The sequence below is a fragment of the Schistocerca serialis genome, chromosome 9, assembly GCF_023864345.2.
Source record: "Schistocerca serialis cubense isolate TAMUIC-IGC-003099 chromosome 9, iqSchSeri2.2, whole genome shotgun sequence".
In the NCBI taxonomy this organism is placed as follows: domain Eukaryota; kingdom Metazoa; phylum Arthropoda; class Insecta; order Orthoptera; family Acrididae; genus Schistocerca; species Schistocerca serialis.
The window spans coordinates 61,486,622-61,513,609 of NC_064646.1; the positions used below are offsets into that span (position 1 = coordinate 61,486,622).

A 26,988-nucleotide genomic window follows, 5' to 3' on the forward strand; every position below is an offset into this window, starting at 1 on the left:
CATCGACGTCTGGGGCGTCTCCAGACGCATTGGGGCTCAATTCGAAGCGGGACTCATCAGTGAAGACAATTCTACTCCAGTCAATGAGATTCCAGGCCGAAGAAGTGTCTGGAGATGCACTGGGCAGCAGTGGGATACCAACCTGATTGTCGACCACCGTACGGTCCGACAACCAGGAGTGATGGTCTGGGGCGCCATTTCATTTCATAGCAGGACCACTTTGTTTTTCATCAAGGCTTCCTCACAACACAGCGCTACATCGACGATATTCTACTCCCCATTTAGTTGCCCTTCATGGTAGGCTATCCTGGGCGTACGTTCAGCAAGATAGTGCTTTCCCGCACACAGTGGTAGTTTCTCTTTTCTTCAAGCTTATCAGACCATACCTTTTGCAGCAAGAACGCCAGATCTCTGTCTTTATTGAGAACGTTTGGAGGATTATGGGCAGGATGCTCGAACCAGCTCGGGGTTTTAACGTTCTAACGCACCAATTGGACATAATTTGACACAATATCTTTCAGGAGGCTATCCGACAACTCTGTCGATCAGTGCCAAGCCGAATAACTGCTTGGGTAATGACCAGAGATTGACCAACGCGTTACTGACTTGCCCAGTTTGTGAAGATCTTTCTCTTGAACAATTCATTCAGTTTTTCTGAAATTGTAATGATTTGCTTCTTTGTACATGTAAATCGCACTTGCCCGTTTCGGCCCCATTTGGATAATTCCTTCTTGGTGCGTCATTTTTTTTCCCTTGGAGTGTATAGCCCTGCATTCCTAATTTGTTTGTGCCACTGTGACGATATTCTATGGAAAGCAGGTTCTGGGCTTTTCTTGTTTCAATATTAAATATGAGGTATTTTGATCTGTGGTTAAGACTAACGAGCACTGTACTGAGCCTGTCAAAATGGTTCACATGGCTCTGATCACTATGGGACTTAACATCTGAGGTCATCAGTCCCCTAGACTTAAAACTACTTAAACCTAACTAACCCAAGGACATCACACACATCCATGCCCGAGGCAGGATTCGAATCTGCGATCGTAGCGGTCGCGCGGTTCCGGACTAAAGCGCCTAGAACCGCCCTGCCACAGCGGCTGGCCACTTAGCTCGTCATTGATTTGCTAGAAGCAGGTTGGAGAGAGACGTAAGAAAGGTAAGAGCTTAAGTTCTATTCAACACTACTTAAGTGCCATGACTTACATGAGGGACGAAGAGCCACACAGTCGCCTGGTAGCAGTTCAGCAGCATCTACAGCGCTCGAGAGCGACCAGCGTGTTCTTTTAAGGCAATCAATAATATCTTGTTTAGTGAGCGTAAGTAATCTGGCAACCCTGGATAATCAACTAATTCCATAGTAAAGGTAATAATTTTTGGTTGGCTTATAAACTGAAAACAACAGCTGAAGGGACGCAGATGTTGTCTAGCTGCTTACCTTGAAGCCGTCCTTGCTGCGCTCGATTTTGGAGAAGCCAGACTTGACCGGGGCCGTGTAGCGCCAGGGTCGACTATAATTGCAGCAGCAAGCGTCCGGGCCCTGGTGATAGTACGAGCAGCAGCAAGCGTCGGGAGTCGCGGACGCGACCCGCCTCGGATCGTAGCATACCGTGGTCGGGCTGTAGCGCGCGACGTTCAGGTCCTCGTCGCTGAGGTCCAGGTTCAGAAACAGCCAGTCCCGAGCCCGGTCCGCCTGCCCCGGCCAGTAGCAAACCCTCCTCCGGGACATCGGGACCTGCCATCACAGAGAGCCATATTTTGACAAAACTGTTACAATGTCTCCAACTGTAACTATGGTGTTTTTCTCAATACAGCTGAAAACTTTAGAAAATACGCATCCCTACCTACGCTACCCAACATCTACTACAGCTTATTCAGCTGAGATGTCATCAACCATAACGTTGGTTTGATGTACCGGATGTTGTTGTTGTTGTGGTTTCAGTCCTGAGACTGGTTTGATGCAGCTCTACATGCTACCCTATCCTGTGCAAGCTTCTTCATCTCCCAGTACCTACTGCAACCTACATCCTTCTCAATCTGCTTAGTGTATTCTTCTCTTGGTCTCCCTCTACGATTTTTGCCCTCCACGCTGCCCTCCAATGCTAAATTTGTGATCCCTCGATGTCTCAGGAGATGTCCTACCAACAGATCCCTTCTTCTAGTCAAGTTGTGCCACAAACTCCTCTTCTCCCCAATTCTATTCAATACCTCCTCATTAGTTATGTGATCTACCCATCTAATCTTCAGCATTCATCTGTAGCACCACATTTCGAAAGCTTCTATTCTCTTCTTGTCCAAACTATTTATCGTCCATGTTTCACTTCCATACGTGGCTACACTCCATACAAATACTTTCAGAAACGACTTCCTGACGTTTAAATCAGTACTCGATGTTAACAAATTTCTCTTCTTCAGAAACGCTTTCCTTGCCATTGCCAGTCTACATTTTATATCTTCTCTACTTCGACCATCATCAGTTATTTTGCTCCCGAAATAGCAAAACTCCTTTACTACTGTGAGTGTTTCATTTCCTAGTCTAATTCCCTCGGCATCACCCGATTTAATTCGACTACATTCCATTATCCTCTTTTTGCTTTTGTTGATGTTCATCTTATACCCTCCTTTCAAGACACTGTCCATTCCGTTCAACTGCTCTTCCAAGTCCTTTGCTGTCTCTGACAGAATTGCAATGTCATCGGTGAACCTCAAAGTTTTTATTTCTTCTCCATGGATTTCAATACCTACTCCGAATTTTTCTTTCGTTTCCTTTACTGCTTGCTCAATATACAGATTGAATAACATCGGGGATAGGCTACAACCCTGTCTCACTCCCTTCCCAACCACTGCTTCCCTTTCATGCCCCTCGACTCTTATAACTGCCATCTGGTTTCTGTACAAATTGTAAATAGCCTTTCGCTCTCTGTATTTTACCCCTGCCACCTTCAGTATTTAAAAAGAGTATTCCAGTCAACATTGTAAAAGCTTCCTCTAAGTCTACAAATGCTAGAAACGTAGGTTTGCCTTTCCTTAATCTTTCTTCTTAGATAAGTCGTAGGGTCAGTATTGCCTCACGTGTTCCAACATTTCTACGGAATCCAAACTGATCTTCCCCGAGGTCGGCTTCTACCAGTTTTTCCATTCGTCTGTAAAGAATTCGCGTTAGTATTTTCAGCTGTGACTTACTAAGCTGATAGTTCGGTAATTTTCGTATCTGTCAACCGGATGGTTATTACTAAAATGGAGCTACTCACGGAGGTCCAGTGTGGGCTGTAATTATCGAATGGCAGTCAGCCTTGGTAGATATTCTGATGCGTTAGTACTGAACCGATTTATGCTGAAAAAAATTAGTTCCATTCTTGGCGACCAGCTGCAAATCTGGCGCTGTATAGCATCTCGTCACATTGAGGGAACCCTGTTAGCGGCGGCTGATAATAAACTCAACATTGTGGCTTTCTCAATTGGTTCACCTTTTCTGCCCGTGTCCTGTTCCCAGCCCATTACATACGGAAACATTTCTGTACGACTTTCTTGCATTCACAGTGCCATATTTGCACCTGGAGTCCAAAACTGTAGCTACTTTTTTTCAGCGTAAATCGGCTCTGCATTAACCCACTAGCATATCTGCCAAGTTTTGCTGTCAGACGATAGCTACAGCCCACATTGAACGTCTGTGAGTAGCTGCACTTTAATTATAACCACCCTCTAGATGTCCATTCCTGGTACTGGCGAGTTTCCCTTTTCATTTCAACGTAATGTAGTACCCTTACAATTTCAATATAAATTACATAATTTTTGCTTGCTTTCTTAATTTTTGTTATAATGAATATAATTCCTGTCAAGAACAAATTATATCGTTGGTGTGAACCTGTATAGAAGCGGTTGTTTTATCCCTATATTTTTTAATGGACACTCTCGTCTGGACGTGCTAATGCACAATACTTAATTTTAGCTTCTTTCGTAATTGCACATATTTGTCTTTATTATTGGTTAGACAGTTGAATCGGGGCTTATTTGTAACCAATGTACGATGAAAAATAATTAATAATAAATATAGTAAAGTAACAAGTCTTCATTTATTTATAACTTATTAATTTGAATCTGTTGTTCCCAATGTATTTGCTGTTTGTTTTGTAATAGTTTTTCGTTGTGGTGTCCAGCAACACGGACGACCTACGCTGCTGGGAGAGACATGCTGAACAGTTATCCTCGCTTGCTAGCGGTAATTAAGTAAGAACGGACCTGCGGCTTGTTGTTCTGAACAACAATTTATTTCCGTACATCCATCTTTTAATAAATAGTGGGGCAACAGCTGTTTTATTTATGTGTAAATGAGCATTAGTTTTATTTAATTCTAACCGGTTTTGATGGTTTAATCCACCATCTTTAGGCCCCTAGGTAGATACAGTGAACATATGACTATCATTCTACCCCTTAACAAGGGAAGGCTGCCAATTGTGAAATTGAGATTCGATTCATACCGCGCATAATAAAAGCTCATGGCCAGAGGTGTAATGTGGGAAAGCACCAAGATGCACTTCTCAGCCGTTGTCGAGAAAATCGACAGTTAAAAGAAACCGTTGCGGTGAAATGCTCTCTACGATTAATAAGTTTCTGCAGCGTCGTGGTGCAGCGGTAAGCGCTCGGGTTCGTAATCCGAAGATCGCGCCATGCAACTTTTTTTATTATTTGTTTTTTGTAATATATATAATTCCCGGCAATCAGTTGCAACAATTATGCATATAATAAGTTGTTGAAAGTCCTTTGTCGTGCAAAAAGTAATACTTGAAATAAAACACAATATCACAAATAATATTCAAGTGGATACAATTTACTGAAAAGTTCGGTATACACTCGCACATAATTAACAATTAGTGACCAGAAGTAGCTGGAGTATCGCACGAACCAGATTGATAGTTATCATAGAAACATGGAAAGCAGGAAACAGCCCGACATCGAGCGCATCTGATAAGCGATGCGTTTTTACAAGAACAATTGTTTTTTAAATTATCTGTTGGGAAACACACCTGATTGACATTCTGAAAAATTGTTCTATCGTTCGTCAGGTTTGATGCATACCACGCGTAGCGTATCATATCGGCAAAAATCGGAGAAGACAATTGGTGGTGGACGATGGATTGGATTTTTATACTATCGTCTCTGGAGTTGATGTCATGGTTTCGCTCGATTAAAAAAAGCATAATTTTGAAGGCGCTTGATCAAATTTTTTACCTGCCGGTAAAAATACACGTCACACGGTTGGACGAGAGAAGTGCACTTTGGAGGAATGACTTCTATAGTGCACGTTGCTAACTTCTTATCGTCCTGGAACATCTCATCGTATAACGCCGGGCTCGTTTGCCCACCCCAAGAGTCGATCAGAAGGAGAAATTCTTTGTTTTGTACGTATGGTTGCAAAGCATTACGCAAGAAGTCCATGAAGAAACCCGTTGTTAGTTTACCGGATTTGGAGGATGTAATAACAACGTTGGTATACTTCTTGGCGTACTCGTCGACTGTCATCTGTACTCTGGGTCCAAACGTACCTGTGGACTCTTGGAGGCATACGAAAATAAGAGGCGAGACTCGTCCAGACATCGTGATTGAATATTGTGCCGTATACGAATGCGTCACCTTGTTCATATCGTGTCGGGTTACCAGCACAGCCTTTGACCTTTTGTCGGCGGGAGTTCTGTTGAACGTGGACTGGTACTGGCACCCGGACAAACAAAATATAAAAATATCGTTTATATAAGAAATATACGAAATCTGTGTTGTCTATCATATATCAGATTATCATATTCTAATATCATGTTATAGGACATTTGTGTACAGCTCTTTACGTACCTGTTTGATCAGCATTAATTATGAAATCTTTGTCGAAGTTAGTTATCAATGTTCGCGTCTGGATCCGAAATGTGTCCGCTGCGGCCTAAATTTCGTCTTGGGTAGCCGTCTCTTTCCGGGAAACAAATTTTGTGATTTTCCGTTGCCGAATCCCATGCTTCTTTCCAAATTCGGTGACCCAATGTTTTTGAAGCTTTGAAGTTGAAATCTGGGAACTGATTTGCAGCACCCAAGGCCCACTGCTGCAGGTTTCTGGTAGTAACTTGCTGGAAGTTTTGTCATGCACGCATGAATCGATGGTACAATATTTATCAAATTTGCTACCGCCACGTTTGATTTGCTCTTCTCACCTGGATAAATAGCCCATATTTGTCAAACGAGAGCACCCATTTTTTGTAGAGTTTTGAGACTCCAGCCTGGATGTTCTTTGGCCAGATTGACAGCTCTAATTTTGTAATCCAGAAAAATATAGTCGTACCCTTTTTTTTTCTTCTCGTCCGGCTCGTATTCGTCTGATGATTCGTTGGCAATGGGACTCGTTTCAGCGTCTTCGTAGGCATTATTATCGTCGATTTCATTACTGTCTATCAGTTCCTCACCATGAACGAGGGTTTTTTCGGTGAGCATTTGCAGCGTATTCTGGAACATTTCTTCCCCAATTACCATGGCTTCTTCGTTGATTGATGATGACGGTTCTGCTGCGATGCGATTACTGTTGCGAAGGAGGCTTTCAAAATACACGAACGCATCTTTCAATTCTGGTTTCGCCACTTCACTGTGTATAGAATCTTCTTCGATCACATCACTTTCATGCGAAGGGCCCGGATCGCTCTCCAATTGTACCGCCTCCATTTTTCCGTTTGTTTAACAGGGTGTACCAAAGCTCTCATGTACGCACTCATTTTCGACGATGTTATAAGTTGCGCTAGGGACCGCATCTACCTTCTTTCGAAGTTAGCAGGCAACTACGCTGTTATGCGGCGGCTCGTTTCGGCCCATTCAGCATCTGTCCTTCAAGTGTAACGAGCGAGTAACGGAGTTTATATTTCATACCTGCCACAGCAAATTTGTGTTCGTGGGGTCTCTATTCTAATCCGAACGTTTGACTTACGCTATACGTATTCGTTTCGGAATATCGTTTCTACGTCTTCCGTTAACTATACGTGGTTAACATTATGAAGACAATTAATAACATTTATGAAATACAACTTTGCTGCGGAAAACATAATGATGTTTGAAGTCGCCAGTCTTTCCACGACAAACGACTTTCAACAACTTATTATATGTACAATTCTTGCAACTGATTGCCGCGAAATATATATATATATATATATATATATATATGTGTGTGTGTGTGTGTGTGTGTGTACATTTGAATTACAAAAAACAAATACTAAAAAAAAAAAGTTGCATGGCGTGAGATTCGATCCGACGACCTTCGGATTACGAACCCGAGCGCTCACCTCTGCGCCACGACGCTGTAGAAAATTAGTAATCGTAGAGAGTATTTCACCGCAACGGTCTCTTTTAACTGTCGATTTTCTCGACAACGGCTGAGAAGTGCATCTTGGTGCTTTGCCACATTACACCTCTGGCCATGAGCTTTTATTATGCGCAATATGAATCGAATCTGAATTTCACAATTGGCGGTCTCCCCTTGTAAGTGAATTATACTGCACTAGTTTAGATATTTTACATGTGTAAGCGACTATAGTGGTACTAAAACTGTAACAAAGAACAAACAAAGGTAGTTCCCTACTGTAACGTATGTGTGATAGCTGTTAAGCCTCCGCAACAGGTATCGGCCTCCGTAGCTCAGCTGACTGTTATGCGGAAGTCCTGGGTTCCATTCCCAGTACTACCAGAGATTTGTCTTTGGTGGGAAGGTAGGAATGATTAGCACCCAGCTACGAAATGCCAGCTGAGGAGCTACCCAAGTGATAAGCAGCGGCTCAAAGATCAAGAAAACCGACAACGGCCGAAGGCCAGTGCGGTGATCCCACGCCCCTCAATACTGAAACCAATGACGCCATTGGCGGAGGATGGCCCGGTCGGTCTCGAATCGTTCAACAGAGCCAGAATGCGGATCTTTGCTTTGTTATGCAATATATGTATCACTCAGTAAGAGCAGCGCATACACATAAATGAGAAGGTGAACGTGAGTTTATTCCATATGGTAGAAAAACCTACTAGGCTAAAAAAACTTTTAAGAAGGACTTTATTCTTCTTACGTCATACATATAAAACAGATAAAATTCTATGGTCCATAATGCTCCAACTCCATCACAGCATTTTATCTGTTTTATATGTATGACACAAGAGGAATACAGTCATCCTCAAAAGGTTTGCTTTTGCACCCTATGAAATAAACGTATATACACCCTCTCATTTATACGCATGCTCTTTCCGAACAATACATCCACAAGGGTTGAACAAAAATATGGAAAAACTGCGAGAAAAGCATAAATGAAGATAAAGGCAGTTGCTAGCCAAACCTGTAGGTTGCGCCGTTGTATTTGACCATGAATGGCACCTGTCCACCGTCCTCAATACGTTGCGAGTGTCAGTCGTGATCATAACAGTCTTCTGTGTAGTTGTGAATGCATTCTGCGGAGCTAAGTGAATTCCAACATGGTCAGATGGTGGGTGCTATCGTAATCAAGATATCCAAAGTGTTTGGTGTCTGAAGAGAGCCCTATCTAAGACTTATACCGCACACAGGGAAAGCAAAAAAAGATCATCCGCTAAGTCATAATGCAGAAGATTCCACCACACTGCACGAGTGCCTCATTCCCCCCTCTCCTATACCTCTGATAAACTGCCGATATGCCCAAACCACCTCCTCCCGGTCACCTCCTCTAGTATGCTGGTAAAACCGCTTTCCTCGCTCTCTGTCCTGTGCTCCAGAAATCTCCATGATCCCTCCAACTCCACCTCGATCAGTTTCCCTCCTGGTGTGGCCAATAGCTCCTTAAGATTAACCCCTCCAAATCCAGGTAATAATTATAGGATGTACCACCTGCAACATCCTTCTTCGCGACTTCTACCTCACCACTTACTTCTGTCGCTATCCAGCCAACTAACCTTAGACTAACCTTTGACCAGCAACTAACATGTAAATCTCATCAATTTACCATCCAACAGAAAGTCCCAAAATAGACTAAAACTACTAACTGACCGAAGATTCGGACTACACCTCCACTGTCCGTCCAACATACAATTTCTTGATCCTCATCATCCTTTGCTATGCTAATGTTGCATGGATATCTGCTCCACTCTAGTTATGCAAGTCCCTCCAGATCATTGAACGCTGCTTTCCGCCACTCTTTACGCATCCGCTTACCTTCCCCCCCCCCCCCCCCCCCCCCGCCCCTACGAGGATCCTAAACCAACACATCAAAGTCCTACCTCTCCTCACTCATTGAAGACCTCTGAATAACCTACACCATTTGCAAACTCGCTTCCAACGATCCTACTGTGTCCCCTCTCCTTTCCACACCTAGTGTGCTGCCATGCCTCTACCTACACATCCCACCAACCCTCCACCTGCACACCCTCCACATCCTCTCCCAAGTCTCCCTGTTCCAGACCACGAACTCTGCCCTCACATACACCCATCCTACCAACTCTGGACTCTGAATCCACTGCACCCCCCCCCCCCCCCTGTCCACAAGGGCTCCTTCCTCGCCCACTCCTCACACCACACCTCCTTCTCACCTTCCTGTTCGCCCCCACTCCCTTTTTCTGAAACATCTATAAATCCCAATACCAGCTAACCCCTGTCTCCTTGTCCCTCACAGTCACCCCTATCTCGTCACCACGTCTTACCATTCCTCAGTCCTCATCACCTCCTCTCTCCTGTCTCCCTCCATACCCAATTTCCTTTCATCAACAATCTACCATCCCAGGATAGGTATTTTTCCAGTTTAGGAAAAAGTGAATAGGGCTCCGTTTGTAATGGTCATTGCCTTTTCTGACGTGTTCAGTGTTTTTGAAGTGTTTAGTGTTCAAGTACTTTTCGAGTGTTTTGATTGTGCTGTCTGTCCACACTTTATCACTGTTTTTAAACTACTCATGCACAAAGTATTATTTCTTGCGTTCTCTCATTAACATCATCTTCGAAAAAACTGAATTCATGGTAAATATGTCTCCTCATTTTTGCGTTTAGCATCGAAGTTAGAGAATCATGTGTACTGGCTAAAGAGCGGGTTACTTGTACGGATGCCAGCCCCGCCCCCCTCCCCTCCCCCCCCTCCCCCCATTGTTTTACATACTGCCTCGCACGGAAAACTCGATCGTCTAATGTCTGCAAGTTTCTGTGTCAAATGGCGTAGACTGGAGCCTTCCAAGTTGTAACGGAACAACCCAATATTTTGCCACTTTGTCAATACTTGACATCCTGAGGACTTCGTGATTGTATTATAAGACATGTTCTAAAACAGCTATCAACCACTAATTTATATGCTTTTATTAACGCGTTTTTCCTTTCCAGTACTGGTTTAGAATTTTTTTTTTTTTTTTTAGTCACAGATGGCTGCATTACTGAATGAAGTGTTAATCACAAGTTGTGTGTTTTGAGTGCTATGGTGCCAGTGAACGTACCTCGCATTTTTATTATTTCCGTGTCGTATGCCATAGTATCATGCTAAACGTATCTGAAACACCCAATGAGAAAAACACAAGAGTGAAAAGTGGGATACGATTAGAATCTTTACGACGAGCGATCAGGTTTCACATTCACTTCATGTGTTCTTTATGCACTGATAGGTCACAAAGACGCCTCTTTGCTTCTTTTATATTGTTGCCTCGCATGTAAGATTTTTGAGGCTCTGATATGTTAATGTTGCTTTCTCCCCAAATTTCAGCAAGCGTGATGGTTATAGAGAAGTAAAAAAGGCGGGGATGAGCTATATTTATGCTAGGAGACGTGCAGTTAATGTAATCTGTTGCCTGATTACAGCTCACACGTCTGTGCATCATTACAAAGGTATGAACGTTTATATTTTCGTAGAACTCGTTTTAAAAAGCTGTAGCATTAACCCGACAAGTGATGGTTAAAAGAAAATTAAAAAATCAGCGTTGATAGCAGAAAATAAAATGAACCCGCTGCCGATGGTGAAAGTTCACCGTAACCTGTGTGAGTGTTGAAGTATTTATGTTTCATAATTCCGTAGTAGAAAACCGTATCCACAGTATCACTTATGGTGTAGTAGGCTTCCATTCACAAGCGGAAGAAACGAGGACATAAAATGCACTGAACCATTTCACGAGCTGCACAACAATAGTTAACACATAAATGAAGTCATTTGTGAATGTGGATTAGACACCACGATACCTCCCCAGAAATGAGAGTAATCTCTATGCAAGGTGATCCAAAAAAGAAAAAAAATTACAAACTGACATGGCAGATCACGCTTACAATAAGAATCAGTGATTACATAGCAACCGTGGATCGTAACGCCAAAAGAGAGCGTTGCTATACAGACACTGGTGGAGCGAACGGAGGCTGTCGCCCTTCACGCCGTGGAAACGTTGCGAGTAACACGGCTAGCTACACGTGTCCTGTAACGGCTGAGACGCATCTGATCTATGGCACGGCCAATTACAACGGACGAGAAGTAGTGCGATGTATCGTGCGAAATCTCCCGATAGCAAGGTACCGTGCCACACATTATTCGCCACGATGCATCGACGATTGTGCGAAACCGACTTGTTCTATGTGCACAAACCGAACGCTGGTCGCCAACGAACAACACGGTCAATTGTGGCGGAAGAAAGCGTCCTCGAAAAGGTGCAGCGCACGCCGTCAGCAAATATATGAGGTGTATCCCGCGACACTGATGTCCCCCAACCATCCGTCTGGTGCACTGTACAAGACGAAGCACTGCATCCGCTCCATTTCCAACGCATTCAGGCATTGCAGCTGGGGGACTTCCGCAAGGCGTTCGATACAGTTCCCCACAGTCTTTTAATGAATAAAGTAAGAACATATGGACTATCAGACCAATTGTGTGATTGGATTGAGGAGTTCCTATATAACAGAACGCAGCGTGTCATTCTCAATGGAGAGAAGTCTTCCGAAGTAAGAGTGATTTCAGGTGTGCCGCAGGGGAGTGTCATAGGACCGTTGCTATTCACAATATACATAAATGATCTGGTGGATGACATCGGAAGTTCACTGAGGCTTTTTGCAGATGATGCTGTGGTGTATCGAGAGGTTGTAACAATGGAAAATCGTACTGAAATGCAGGAGGATCTGCAGCGAATTGACGCATGGTGCAGGGAATGGCAATTGAATCTCAATATAGACAAGTGTAATGTGCTGCGAATACACAGAAAGATAGATCCTTTATCATTTAGCTACAAAATAGCAGGTCAGCAACTGGAAGCGGTTAATACCATAAATTATCTGGGAGTACGCATTAGGAGTGATTTAAAATGGAATGATCGTCGGTAAAGCAGATGCCAGACTGAGATTCATTGGGAGAATCCTAAGGAAATGCAATCCGAAAACAAAGGAAGTAGGTTACAGTACGCTTGTTCGCCCACTGCTTGAATACTGCTCAGCAGTGTGGGATCCGTACCAGATAGGGTTGATAGAAGATATAGAGAAGATCCGACGGAGAGCAGCGCGCTTCGTTACAGGATCATTTAGTAATCGCGAAAGCGTTACGGAGATGATAGATAAACTCCAGTGGAAGACTCTGCAGGAGAGACGCTCAGTAGCTCGGTAGTACGGGCTTTTGTCAAAGTTTAGAGAACATACCTTCACCGAAGAGTCAAGCAGTATATTGCTCCCTCCTACGTATATCTCGCGAAGAGACCGTGAGGATAAAATCAGAGAGATTAGAGCCCACACAGAGGCATACCGACAATCCTTCTTTCCACGAACAATACGAGACTGGAATAGAAGGGAGAACCGATAGAGGTACTCAAGGTACCCTCCGCCACACACCGTCAGGTGGCTCGCGGAGTATGGATGTAGGTAGATAGATAGATAGGACTACAACAAGCGCATGGGATGTGTGCTGTGGTTTCTGGAGGAATCCGCTGCAGACCGAAGCTCCACAGCTAGTGCCCACTTCACTGGTAAGTCTGCGTTGTCGCTGTGTGACGAACGTTCACAACATGAGATTACATAGGAGTATCTGAAGCCACATTGTACACGCACGCTTGCCTCACAACGCTAATTTACCCTCAACGTGTGGGCCGGCATCGTCGAAGGCCGTTTAATTGGGCAGTACATTCTCCTGGACCGACCTGATGGTCGCACGTATCATGTATACCTGAAAGAGGTTCTGCTGAATATGCTGAATTATGTTCCCATGCCTGTTCGTCGCCGCATTCGATTGCAGCACGACGGAGCACCCAAGCATTTCAGCAGACAAGTGAGGGCACATCTGGAGGCAACCGTTCCCAACCACAGGATTGGTCGCGGTGGGCCAGTCGCATGGCCGCCCGATCTGTCCCCAATCAATTTTCTCATGTATGTGTGCGTGTGTGTGTGTGTGTGTGTGTGTGTGTGTGTGTGTGTGTGTGTGTGTGTGTGCGGGGGGTAGTTTCTGAAGTACCTTGTGTATGAAACACCTATTACATCGCCGGAGGATCTAATGGACAATATTACTGCGACAGCAGGATGGCTTCGAGATACACCAGGTATGGTTGAGAGGCTGCACCATTCAACGCGTCGTCGATGTCAAGTGTGTCTTGATGCATCTGAAGGAAACTTTGAGCTTCTCCTGTAGCGGGCGCCCATTTGTAGCAAGTGACTTAATAACTACAACGCCATTTTGTAGCCCCAGATGGCCTTTGTGACCCCCTTATGTGATTACTAATCCTTGTTGTATGCCATATCAGTTTCCGAACATTTATTTTTAATCACCCTGTATATAAAAGACAGTGTCCGGACTGACTCATTCACTGACTCATCACTGCCCAGCCCAAACCACTAAGGATAGAATCTGGAAACTTGGAGAGGTTTTTTCTTGTGGTTTTAGGGCGCACAATTACAGTGGTCATTAGCGGCCAGACTAAATTATGAATGCATTGCGAGGCACAAGGGGACAACACTAGAAAAGGCACATTAACAGGCAAGGGATTAAAAGAAAACAGCACAATCAAATGTCCTTAGACAGGTTTGTCAAGTGGATAAAACGAAGAACGCGAGCAGCTGCTCCTGGGTCATCCGCTAAAATGTCATCCAGAGTACATGGCAGGCCAAGATCCATGCGCAGTGTATTAAAATTTGGACAGGGGAGAGGGTACTGATCTTACACTATAGGTGTCGTTTACGAAGATATTTTTCGAAATTCCACCCATAATGGGATGAAATAGGAGATGAAAGGTTTTCTGAAAATATGCCGATATTAAGGCAATCTTGAAGCTTAAACCTACGAAAATTGGTGTTTTGTTTCTTGGTCAGAAATAAAAAACGCTTTCTAGCATTCTTTTTTTAAATTTGACCGTTTTGGGAGTCAAATGGTGTTTGAAATTTGTTTTTGGAACTAAATTATTAAAGAACTACTAAGGTAATTACATATATGAATATTGGTATTTAACTTCGGTTATAAATAGAAAAAAGGTGTTTCAACGTTTTTGTGAATTCAACCCATAATAGTGAGTGGAATGTTTTATCAAAATATTTCATTGCGAAAGCTTTTTAAAGCTAAATCTCTGAAAATTGGTATTTGGAATCAGAATTGGGAATGAAAAAACTGTTTCACTGTGGGCATGAACATTTTTACGAAAATATTTCGATACATTAAAAACCATGATGAAGCTAAATTTATGAAAACTGGTATTATACTTCTCAGTTACATACAAAGAAATATGTGTTAGGTGATGACAGCTTCTGTGGAAATATCATTACGAGAATGCAAAAAGCATGATTAATGAAAACCTTGATCTCCAACTACAAGAATCGCTTTTTGGCCAGAAGTACATCCGGAAAAGACCATGCTTCTGTGGCCTTAATTAGCGGGAGAAGTTTCAAAGGTGTTGACATTTTTGAACTAAATAAAAATTCAACTGAAGAAATCAAAAAAAGGTCTGACCAGACCATACAGTCAAAGCGAGCGAAGCAGCGAGAGCTAACAAGGGGAGGCCGCCAATTGTGAAATTCAGATTCGATCCATACTGCGCATAATAAAAGCTCATGGCCAGAGGTGTAATGCGGCAAAGCACCAAGATGCACTTCTCAGCCGTTGTCGAGAAAATCGACAGTTAAAAGAAACCGTTGCGGTGAAATACTCTATACGATCAATAATTTGCCGCAGCGTCGTGGCGCAGCGGTAAGCGCTCGGGTTCGTAATCCGAAGGTCGCCGGATAGAATCTCGCACCATGCAATTTTTTTTTTTAGTATTTGTTTTGTTGTAATTCAAATGTATATATATATATAATTCCTGGCAATCAGTTGCAACAATTATGCATATAATAAGTTGTTGAAAGTCGATTGTCGTGGAAAAACTGGCGACTTCGAACATCATTATGTTTTCCGCAAACAAAGTTGTATTTCACAAATGTTATTGTCTTCATAATGTTAACCACGTATAGTTAACGGAAGACGTAGAAACGATATTCCGAAACGAATACGTATAGCGTAAGTCAAACGTTCGAATTAGAATAGAGACCCCACGAACACAAATTCGCTGTGGCAGGTATGAAATATATATATATACTTGAATTACAAAAAACAAATACTAAAAAAAAATTGCATGGTGCGAGATTCGATCCGGCGACCTCCGGATTACGAACCCGAGCGCTTACCGCTGCGCCACGACGCTATGGAAAATTGTTAATCGTAGAGAGTATTTCACCGCAACGGTTTCTTTTAACTGTCGATTTTCTCGACAACGGCTGAGAAGTGCATCTTGGTGCTTTGCCACATTACACCTCTGGCCATGAGCTTTTATTATGCGCATTATGAATCCAGTCTGAATTTCACAATTGGCGGCCTCCCCTTGTAAGCTAGTTTACAGTGTAACAACGCGCCCTTGACGAAAGGACTTAAATCTACGATAGGAGAAAATATAAAAACATAGCAAATCGAGCAGGGATGCAGACGTCAAAACATGAGGGTGATAGCGCAAAAGGCTAAGTAGGAATGGCTGTAGTACAAATGCTAGGACGTCGAACCGTACGGAAAGGTACTAACCTCAGGAAAATTAAAGAGACCTTTGAAGAAAAGAGAAGAAGTTGTGTGAAATCAAGAACTCAAAGGCAAGCTGAAAGGTGGAAGGAATATATAGAAGGACTATACAAAAGAAACAAACTTGAAGGCAATATTATAGAAAGGGAGGACGAACGGGGTGAATACGAGAACTCTAAATCCAAAAAGCACAGTTACTGACAAGTGCGAATATTACTAAGCTATCAGTTTAATAAGTCATGGTTGCAAAATACTGACACTATTTACAGAAGAGTGGAAAGACTGGTAGAAGCCGACCTCATATAAGATGGGTTTGCGTTCTTGAGAAATGAAGGAACACGCGAGGCCATATAGACCCTACGACGTACGTTAGGCGATCAGTAAAAAAACAAAAAAAAACATTCGTTTCTAGCATTTGTAGATTTAGACAAAGCTTTTGACAATATTGACTAGACTACACTATTTGCAACTCTGAAGGCAGCTGGGATAAAATACAAGGAGGGCAGGGTTATTCACAAAATGTACGGAAAACGGACGCTAGTTACAAGAGTCGAAGGACATGAAAGGGAAGCCGCAGTTGAGAAAGGAGCGAGTACCGGATGTAGCCTGCCCTCGACGCTATTCGATTTTTACACTGGGCATATGGTAAAGGAAACGGACGACGAATAAAAGTTTTGGAAGAAGAAACAAAAACTTCGAGATTTGCCGATGACATTCTCATTCTGTCTGAAACAACGTAGGACTTGAAAGAGCAGTTGAATGAAATGAACAGAGTCTAGATGAACAGAGTCTAGGAAAGAGATTATATAATACGAACATCAACCAAATTTTAAAAAAGGGTAACGGAATATAGTCAGATTAAATCAGGCAATGCAAAGGGAATTAAATTAAGGAATGATACACTAAAAGTAATAGACAGGTTAGGGGCAGCAAAGTAGCTGATGATGGTCGAAGTAGAGAAGATATGAAAAATAGAATGGCTAAAGCAAGAAAAACATACCTGGAGAAGAGGAACTGGTTGACACCCAATATCAATTTAAGTTTCAGCAAGTCTTTTCTGAAGATATTTGTCTCGATTGTATATTTGTACGGAAGTTAATCGTGGACTGTGAGCTGTTCAGACAAGAAGTGAATGTGGGAAATTATGTGGGGAGACCAAGGGATGCATCAAAGGGGTATAGGTTGCGGTAGTTATGCTGAGATGAAGAGGCTTCCATAGGAAAGACTAGCGAGGTGAGCTGCTTCAAACCAGACCTCGGCATGGAGACCACAATTCGTAACATCCGGGTATGGCTTGAGTCTCATCATCGTAGGTTTCCTGCATCATTTGATGTGTGTCTGTAAACGTTTTCTTCAGTTTCACGCAAAATTTAATGCAGACGCGTTGCTTCTCTAACTCTGCCATCTCGAAATTCGCATACAGTGCGACACAATATTCTACTCAATACAGCACTGAATAGTAAGTAAAGACATACAACACTGAAAACTTCCAGCAGTTACACATTAAACAACGGCGCGCGCAGAGATGCCCACCGCATTTCGCTCCAACACACCATTGGCGCGAAATTACGAATGTTCCGGAATTTTTTGAACAGACCTCGTATACAACACAACTCGAAGCATGCATCTGATTGCAGACTGCCTATTGCACAGAGTGTTATGTACGTAGAGTGCTGTAATACAGGACCCCGCTGTTGGTCCAGGTGGCGAATATGCTCAATTACCCAACGGCACGCTTTTATCCCCATCTAAGAACAAGACACACGCGCGTACGACGCATTTATATTGGACTTAGTTTCTTGTCTCGCTGAGTACTACCATCTCACAGAATAGTCGACACTTTCTGTTAACACCCTCTATTTTTTGATGTTAACGGCTGTTTGGTTCAATGAAAAAGTAGACAGCTCTTTTGTCTTGTGCAATCCTTGCTAATATGTTGTGTTTATCGCGAATCTTTCACAAAGAGAGGAATCTCAGACGAATGGAAAGATCGTAAGATATTCCTGTATATAAATTTTTCAACCCTAAGGTTAATTTAAGTCTAATTTAAACTTTCATATAGGTGTGTTCCTGTTCTAAGCGGTATCTCCTTACATTATTCGCGCCTAAAATACAGAGCATCCACAATCCCTATACGGGGCCCACAGTCAAATGTCTGATCTGTAATGATATTAAAGCGATTTTTTTCCATCTGCAGAAAGCTAGCAGAACTAAAAGAAGCGGTTTGAAACAAAACAAGTAAGCAAATCAGTAAATAGTTCGTGAGTCTTGGAGCATTCTGTTATTTAAACACCCCTCCCCCCTTTAGTAGACTATTTATAAAAAGTGCAGAACAACAAACGTGTAAAACTGTAGACCATGAAAATTAAAAATTGTCTGTTTGAGGATCCCATGTCATGTTTCAAGCTCGAATATAACGAGTTATACACAAACACAAAAAAAGCTTTTAACTAAAAATCAACGCTCGCTGTACGTAACATCTGCAAATCATGGTCGGAATTGAATAGGAGCATTACGGACGCCAGTATTTCTGAAATGTGCCCGAATGGTGCTACGCTGTTGAGTAACATAAAAAGTACAATCAAATCGAATATTTTCGCTATCATGTGATTCTCTAGTAATATTTTTAGTGGCAGACACAATCACATTACTCTATGCATCGAGTGTTCATCAGATACAAATGTTTGAACACCGTATCCAGGTAGTGTATTGAATCTTGGCTTGCCAGTTGGCATATATGCAAGACGGTATTTGTTACATAGTCTGACGCATACTCTTCGCCTGACCATTCTTCACTGTCCAACTAGCGATGTAGCATCGTAATCTCCATTCTGTTCTGTCTGCCCAAAACTACAGACGAAGCGTTTCTAGTATCTGACCATCTCAGAGTTTCCCCTTTCCTGTTTCGTTGAACACTTTGTCACTAGACGAGTTATCTTCTCTACATTCTTCCTCAATATCCCTACCCCTCCCTGCATTACACCTGTTTACGATTACTCCTTTAAGCTACTAAACACACTATTCTGATTATCCGCCGCATAGTAACAACTATGTCACTCATGGATAACTCAGACTGAAACTAAAGATACCAAAGAAAAATCAGAAATATTGAAGTTTGTTTTCAAATGTGGCTTTACTAACAAAGATGCAGAGGTACTGCCCCTGTTTACTTCTCCATCACTGCGAAGATGAGTGGTACATATATCACCGCCAGTGGCGTTGAGAAACAGCTCAAATCGCATTAGTTAAACAAGGCTCACGGGCCGCTGAAATCGCTGTCAGGTTCCAAACAGAACTTCATCCGAGTTAGTTCCCACACCCGCTGAACTGCGGACCCACATCACTAACGTGGATTTGCAGTAAGATTTTGGAACATATACTGTATTCGAACATTACGAATTATCTTGAAGGAAATGATTTATTAACAAAAAGCCAACGCGGGTTCAGAAGACATCGTTCTTGTAAAACACACCTAGCTCTTTATTCTCACGAAATAATGAGTTCTTTCGACAGAAAAGTCAAAATTATTCCATATTTTTAAATTCCCAGGAGGCTTTTGACACCGTTCCTCGCAAGAGACTTCTAATCAAATTGCTTGCCTATGGAGTTTGCGACTGGATTCTTGAATTTCTGTCAGAAAGGTCACAGTTCGTAGTAACTGATGGAAAGTCATAGAGTAAAACAGATTATTATCTGGCGTTCTACAAGAGAGTGTTATAGGCTGTCTGCTGTTCCTGATGTAGATAAACGACATAGAAATGAATCTAAGCAACCCCCTGTTTGCAGATGATGCTGTCATTTACTGTCGTGTATAGCCATCAGAAGTTGAACACCAATTGCAAAATGATTTACACAAGACATCTGTCTGGTGCGGAAAGTGGCAATTGAATTTAAACAATGAAAAGTGTGTAGTTAACCACACGAGTACTAAAAGAAAACCGCTAAATTTCGGTTAAACAATAAATCACACAAACCTAGAGGCTGGAAATTAAACTAAATACTTTGGGATTACAATTACTTAAATTGGAACTATCATACAGATAATGTTGTGGGGAGAGCGAGCCAAAGATTGGTATTTATTGGCAGAACACTTCGGGAGACCACCTACACAGCGCTTGTCGGCCCTCTTCTGGAGTTTTGCTGTGCGTACGCGATACGTATCAGATGGAACTGACGGAATACAGCGAAAAAGTTCAAAGAAAGGCAGCTCGTTTTGTATTATCGAGATATAGGAGAGAGAGTACTACGGACATGACACTCGAATTGAGCTGGTAATCGATAAAACGAAGACGGGTTTAAAAAAAATTGTTAAAATGGCTCTGAGCACTATGGGACTTGACATCTGAGGTCATCAGTCCTTTAGAACTGAGAACTACTTAAACCTAGCTAACCTAAGGACATTACACACACCCATGCCCGAGGCAGGATTCGAACATGCGACCGCATCGGTCGCGCAGTTCCAGACTTAAGCGCCTGGAACTGCTCGGCCACACTGGCTGGCACGGGTTTCCTTGCGGCTGGCCCTTCTTGTGAAATTTCAATCACAAGCTTTCTCCTCGGAATATGAGAATATACTGTTGACGCCCACATGCGTAGGGGGATGATCATCATGTTAAAATAAGAGAAATCAGAGATCGCACAGAAATGTTTTAATGTTCGTTTTTCTCGTGCGCCATTCGAGAGTAGAAGTGTAGAGAAATAGTACTAAGGTGGTTCGATGAACCCTCTGCCAGGCACTTAACTGAGAATTGCGGAGTAATCATGTAGATGAAGATGATGTAGACAGCTCTAACACTTGGTCGAGGTGTGGAATGAAATGAGCTCGGATGGGCTCAGCCAAAGTAAAGCAGGCGAGAGACTTCGTTTCCCCGATAAGACACTGCTTAAATAAATCCCTCTACAAAAGAGACTGCTTACAAATCATAACATTTCTCACGTTTTTGAGATCCGTACCTATCACAGCTAACAGCGGATATTTAAGTTTACAATGAAGGGTAGCACAAATGGACACTGATTTGTTTGATTCACGGCAGAGCGTCAAGGAAATGATGAAATGGCAGACTCTTGACAGTATACGTAAAATGGCCCATGGAAACCTAGTTACAATGTTTCAACAACCATTACAAAAAATTAATTTAGAGATATTCTTCACAGTCCACAAAGAAGCATTTAAGTACGTTCCTTTCCTTCGTTCCATACGTGGATGCGACGGGAAGAAATCCTAACATGGGGTACACTCTTTGTTATGCACTTCACAGTGGGTAGTACAGTATGTATATAGCCGTAATAATGATCTCGTTGAGCAACACTTTAAATATACGAATGTTAAACCCTTGGCGAGTATTACTTTCCTATAGTTTCGTAACTTACCTTCAGCAGCAAGCAAGCCACTTACACGAAAATTTTTCTACACACAGACATCGTCGAAGCAAAAACAAATATAAACAGTAAATAGTTTTTCTATGGATTCTTTGTAACAGTGCTGCTAACATATGAACGCTGGAAATAAATTATATCTCTGGCTCACTGGGTGTTATAGAGAATCATTGGTCACAAATCGTAAGTGTATTGTAGTTTTGCTCATGCTATTCTTTCGTCTTTGTAAGATAAGCTTTCGTCTTTCCACAATTACAGCCATAAAAGTAGAATTTCTGCATAACATTGTCATCAAAGACACATTTTCTATGACCTGTGCTAAACAGAACAAAATGTAGTATTGATTAACGTAGCCGCTACTGTGCGAAATGTTCATTAAGAAAATGGACCACACATTACAGAAATCTACGTAGCGAAGTTACGAAAGACATCATGGTTAGGAGGTTTCGTTAAAGCATATAGAGACAGGTTTACGCATGAAAACTTTCTCACCTACAAGATAACATAGGCTGAAATAAAACGGTTTCAAAAACGAGAACATAGTGCAAAATATTTGCGAAGCCCAGTTAAAACCACCCCACAAGCATATACATAAGAAAACATAATAGAAAGTGAGGTAGCCTACTACATGAGTGGACGAAGACTTTGGTGATATCATAGCGCTACCAACGGCACACATTAAACTATAAAAACTCAGATGTGATGGACGTATAAACACCAAAATCTTTTCAGTTTATTCAATGGAATTTGGATTCGTAAAATAGTTCCCAACGACTAATATGTACAGATCACAGTTCCAATGCCAAAGCCGAGCAAGAGGCTAATACTACTGACAGACAGCCTAATCTCCATGCATGACGAAGACCAATGAAGACGATCTCACGTTACGGTTTGAAAAATGATACGAAACAACAAGCTTCTCCGCACTACATGGTTTACTTTAAGACGAATAATTTTAGCATTATGAGGAGGACATTTGCAACGATATCCGTTATAATAACACATTTCTTAGGTGTACCACGTACGTACATAACTATTTGTGGTATTGCCATTACTGCAAGGAAGTACGGTTTGGTCAAAATAGCTTGTGACTGCGCTACTGCTGCCAGAAGCGGAGAAAATCGACACTAATTGAAAGGTATTCATTTGTCTCCGAGCGCTGCCAACGACAAGCCGCCGCTAGAAGCAAAGTATTACGAAAGGCTTGTGTTTACAAGCAAGTAACTTCTGTAAGCACTTGCTGATGTGTTTACATTAGAAAAGAAAATCTTATTCAAGTTTACTTGTTAAAGTCACTGGGGAGAGTTTATTTCAGAAACTTTCTGCAAGTTGCAGAAGCGCAGTTATTCTTAAAAACCAAAGTAGTCTTCACCGTTGTTGCAATATTATTATTATTATTGTTGTTGTTGTTGTTGTGGTCTTCAGTCCTGAGACTGGTTTGATGCAGCTCTCCATGCTACTCTATCCTGTGCAAGCTTCTTCATCTCCCAGTACCTACTGCAACCTACATCCTTCTGAATCTGCTTAGTGTATTCATCTCTTGGTCTCCCGCTACGATTTTTGCACTCCACGCTGCCCTCCAATACTAAATTGGTGATCCCTTGATGCCTACTATTATTAATGAATAAAAATCATGATGAAACATAAAAATAAAAATTAGAAAAACGTTAGAGATGTACATATTGATGTATCTTCTACAGCTTGTACATATATAAAATTCTGCTACTTGCTTGGGAACATAAAGATAATCTCAACAAAAATGAAGATGTACACCATCACCACACCAGAAACGCCACGAAAATAAGAATTCCACAGCATAACACAATTAAATATGAGAGAAGCTGTGATTACATGGCAGAAAGGTTGTACATCTCTGTACCAGCACACATCACCAATGCCAAATCGAAGGATAAGTTTAACAGTCAATTAAACAACTGCTATTAGAAACCCCTTTACATTCAATCAGAGAATTTCTTTCAAACGAAAATAACTGAAGCAAACAGGCATAGTACACTAAAAAAAATGTGCTCAGGTATAGCGAAAAATAAAAAGTAAAATGTGTTAACTTCTTAATAGCATTGTTTTATCTAAATATTTTGTTTTCTACAGTATTATTGCTGTTAAATTTTTTATAAATGTAAACAAAACGGCATCTAGAATTTGTATGTGCCGTATGACTGTGTTATACCATATACATAAAATGATGGACCCACAGTATAGAATTATTGCAATTAAATGTTCTGTAATTTAGGTACATAGATTATGTATGCCTCATAAAATTAGTTCAGTTTACAGTATCTAATATTTTGTAACTATGATGTCAATTTCCAGAAATGTTTTGGTTAAAATTTATTAGTTATCTTGGCAAAACTACAGTTAGAATCAGTAAAAGTAATGTATTTTATTGGAAAACTGACGAAGCAAATATGTTCTTGGACTCATTCTATAAATGTACATCATAAGCTGCTAAATAAATAAATTACATGTCGAGTGTGAAAGCAGTATTTACTGATTCTATCATAAATGTAACGCATTTATGTTTATGGTAAGACTAAAAAAAATCATCTAAAATTTAAGGATGTATATGTTGCCATTCTGCTTTCCCTTCTGGTGAAACAAGTTGATTAGTAAACTCATTCCGCACTTCCTTGACTGGAGGTGTTAATTATATGTGTTTAAGTGTTCCAGTGGTAAATTTGCTTCCGCCCACGTCTTTGTGCCGTTCTCATTTTCGACACTGACATTTTCGCATCAATGCTGAACATGCACAATTTCCACAGAATGACATATTCGCCAAGTACTTGCAGCAATATGCAAGAAACTAAACGAATTTTCACCCTACAGCGGAGTGTGCTCTGATTTGAAACTTCCAGACAAATTAAAACTTTGTACCAGACCGGGATTCGAATGTGGGAAGCCGTTCTGCCACAGACTTTTAGTTTGTCATGAAGTTTCATGCAAGAAACTGTTTTCACTAACTTTTGAATTCCTTGAAGTTGACGATACTGCCGGATGTCGACGGAGGACGTGGTGGAGGGGAAGGGGGTGTTTGCAGATATGATGATTCCTACATCCCATCAAATTCCGACACGATGCATAATAAATATGATTCCAGCATTACGATGATAGTGTGGTTGCGAGACAGGCAAATAAACTGCAACGTCTCAATGAGGAAGGTTGAACTGTTGGCCTAAAAAGGAAACCAAACTAGTCGTGAAAGTGTACGTCGTGGATAAAATCACTGAGACCAGAGGCAGCAAAATAGTCTGTTTACCTACCGACAACTGCGATCTAAATCCGATAGAACTGGCATTGGCCAGAATAAACCGCAATTTCAAGGAAAACAACGTCACTGGTGACATGTCGAAGGAAAGACTGCAGAATCTTCCTAATAATGCTTTCCTTTCAGTACTGCACAGGACTGGCAAGGTTACTGCAGGAAAATGCAGCAGCTGTAGCAAGAGCACTGGAACGAGATGGAATAATGGAAATGGTCATCGATTAAGCTGTCATCAATACCATGCCCTCAAACTATGATGATGATCTTGAATCAAACACAAATGAAAGTGATCTTTAGTTAACATCATTTTGACAGTTCTTTAAGGCGCAGTTAATTACACTTTGTAAGTGCTACTGCTTTGCTGTGTTTAATAAATGCAATATTCAAACACATTCCAAAAATCAGTTTTCGCTTTCGATTCATAGTGTCGTAAGTCAACATTCGTCTACTTTCATTTTTTATTATTTGCGATAAATAAATAATACGTATGTTGTACCTAAAACTCTAGAGCATGAATATGTCAACAAATGAGGTGATTTACGATCCGACGGAAATGTCATTTAAGCGGGCAATATTTCCGTGAGTGCCGCCTCCGATTTCATGTTAAACACAAAACGCAGGTAGTCGTGCCAGCACTGCTGCAAACGGCTGACGCTGCCTTCCCCTGCCGCACCTCCTCCTCCTTCGGCAGCCAAAATGCGGGTGCGCGATCATTCCCTGCAGCCACCGCGCCAATTGTCAACTTATCATGGACAAGCAGTACCTGTGGTTTTTGTCTCTGACACCTCCAAACTGGGAGTTGGAGAAGAATATGCAAGTAATGCTTAGATAACTATTTCTCTGCACCACAGAAACAACACAAAGCATGCTCGACGGGTCAATATGAAGTGCAATTTTATATAAACACACCATATGAAAAAATATTCCCCTCCACAAGATATCGACGTTAATACCGCAATAACATTGCCACCAGCCTTGATTGTTATAGTGGACTTCAATCAGAACACTGGTTAGATGCAGCTATCCATGTTAGTGTATCCTGTGCAAGCCTCTCCACCTCTGGACAACTACCAACACTTTTATCCATTCGAATCTGATACTGTATTCGAGCCTTGGTCCCCCCTCCCCCCCCCCCCCCCAACACAAACACTGTCTTCACTTCGTTACCAAATTGACAATTTCTCGGTGCTCCAAAATGTGTCCTAGCAACTGACCTCTTTCCGTAGTCAGGTTGTGTCGTAAATTTCTTTGTTCCCCAGATCTATGCATTACCCGATTCTATACGGTATCTCTGCATTTGTTATTTAAGCTACCCATCTAGTCTTCAGTATTCTTCTGTAGCACCACATTTCAAAAACTTCGATTCTCCTCTTTATATGTGGTGTGTCTGTTCTTTCAGACATATCCGAAAGAACATCTACCATTCGTATTATCCTCCAGGCATACATACAGAATTAAAGAAAAATTTTCCGTTCTCAGGTTCACACGGGCACTACAACAGCGACATGTGAAAGTTGGTGCCGGACCGGGACACGAATCCAGATGCTCCATTTGCCTTAACTGTCTCGGCCATCTGAGCACGCCTCCCGTCCAGCCCAAATTCCCAAATGCCGCAGACTACAGATGTAGTGTCCGCCCATCATCCCCAATTTGCTCGCTGTTATTCAGTTGAGTTCTGCAAGGGTTAGGATGAGTGAGGACACCTGCACAGAAGTTATGATTTCGCCATCAATTCGGTTATATGTACATATTTATGTATGTGGTGTCTATTCCTCTGGACATCTGAAAATTTCTGTTTAATTCTCTTTGTGTCTGAACTACTTATTGTCCACAATCCGTTTCCATACAAGATACACTCCAAACAAATACCTTCAGAAACAACTTCCCAACACTTAAATTAATAGCAAATATTAACAAGTTCTTCTTCTGCGGAAAATCTTTCCTTCCTGTTTTCAGTCTGCATTTCATATCCTCTCTACTTCGGCCGATATCAAACAGTTTACTGCCCAACATAGCAGAACTCACCCAACTACTTTTTCACTCTCATTTCTTAATCTAATTCTCTCATAATCGCCCAATTTAATTCCAATAAGTTCCGTTAAGTTGTTTTAATTTTGTTGATGTTCATCTTACAATTTCTTTTCTACACACTATTCATTCCACTCAACTGCTCCTTCAAGGCCTTTGCCAAATCTGACAGAATTACAGTGTCATCGAGGAACCATGGAGTTTTTATATCTTCTCCCTGAACTTAAGTTCCCATTCTAAATTTGGTTTCTTTCCCAACTTTCTCAATGTACAGATAGAATAACATGGGGAATAGGCTAGAATGTTTCACTTCCT

The 26,988-nt window shown here is 41.7% G+C and overlaps 2 protein-coding genes across 2 annotated transcripts in view; both read right to left on the reverse strand.

Moving 5' to 3' along the window:
• LOC126419368 (protein lethal(2)essential for life-like) overlaps nucleotides 1–1,726 on the reverse strand; it is a 99,311-nt gene extending 97,585 nt beyond the window's left edge. Inside the window, exon 1 of the mRNA XM_050086555.1 lies at nucleotides 1,436–1,726. Within this exon, the coding sequence (XP_049942512.1) occupies nucleotides 1,436–1,726 (291 nt within the window). The remainder of the gene's footprint in view (nucleotides 1–1,435) is intronic.
• Nucleotides 1,727–6,213: 4,487 nt separating this feature from the next.
• Nucleotides 6,214–26,988, reverse strand: part of LOC126419369 (uncharacterized) — a 117,439-nt gene continuing 96,664 nt past the window's right edge. The window contains exon 4 of the mRNA XM_050086556.1: nucleotides 6,214–6,672. Within this exon, the coding sequence (XP_049942513.1) occupies nucleotides 6,214–6,672 (459 nt within the window). The remainder of the gene's footprint in view (nucleotides 6,673–26,988) is intronic.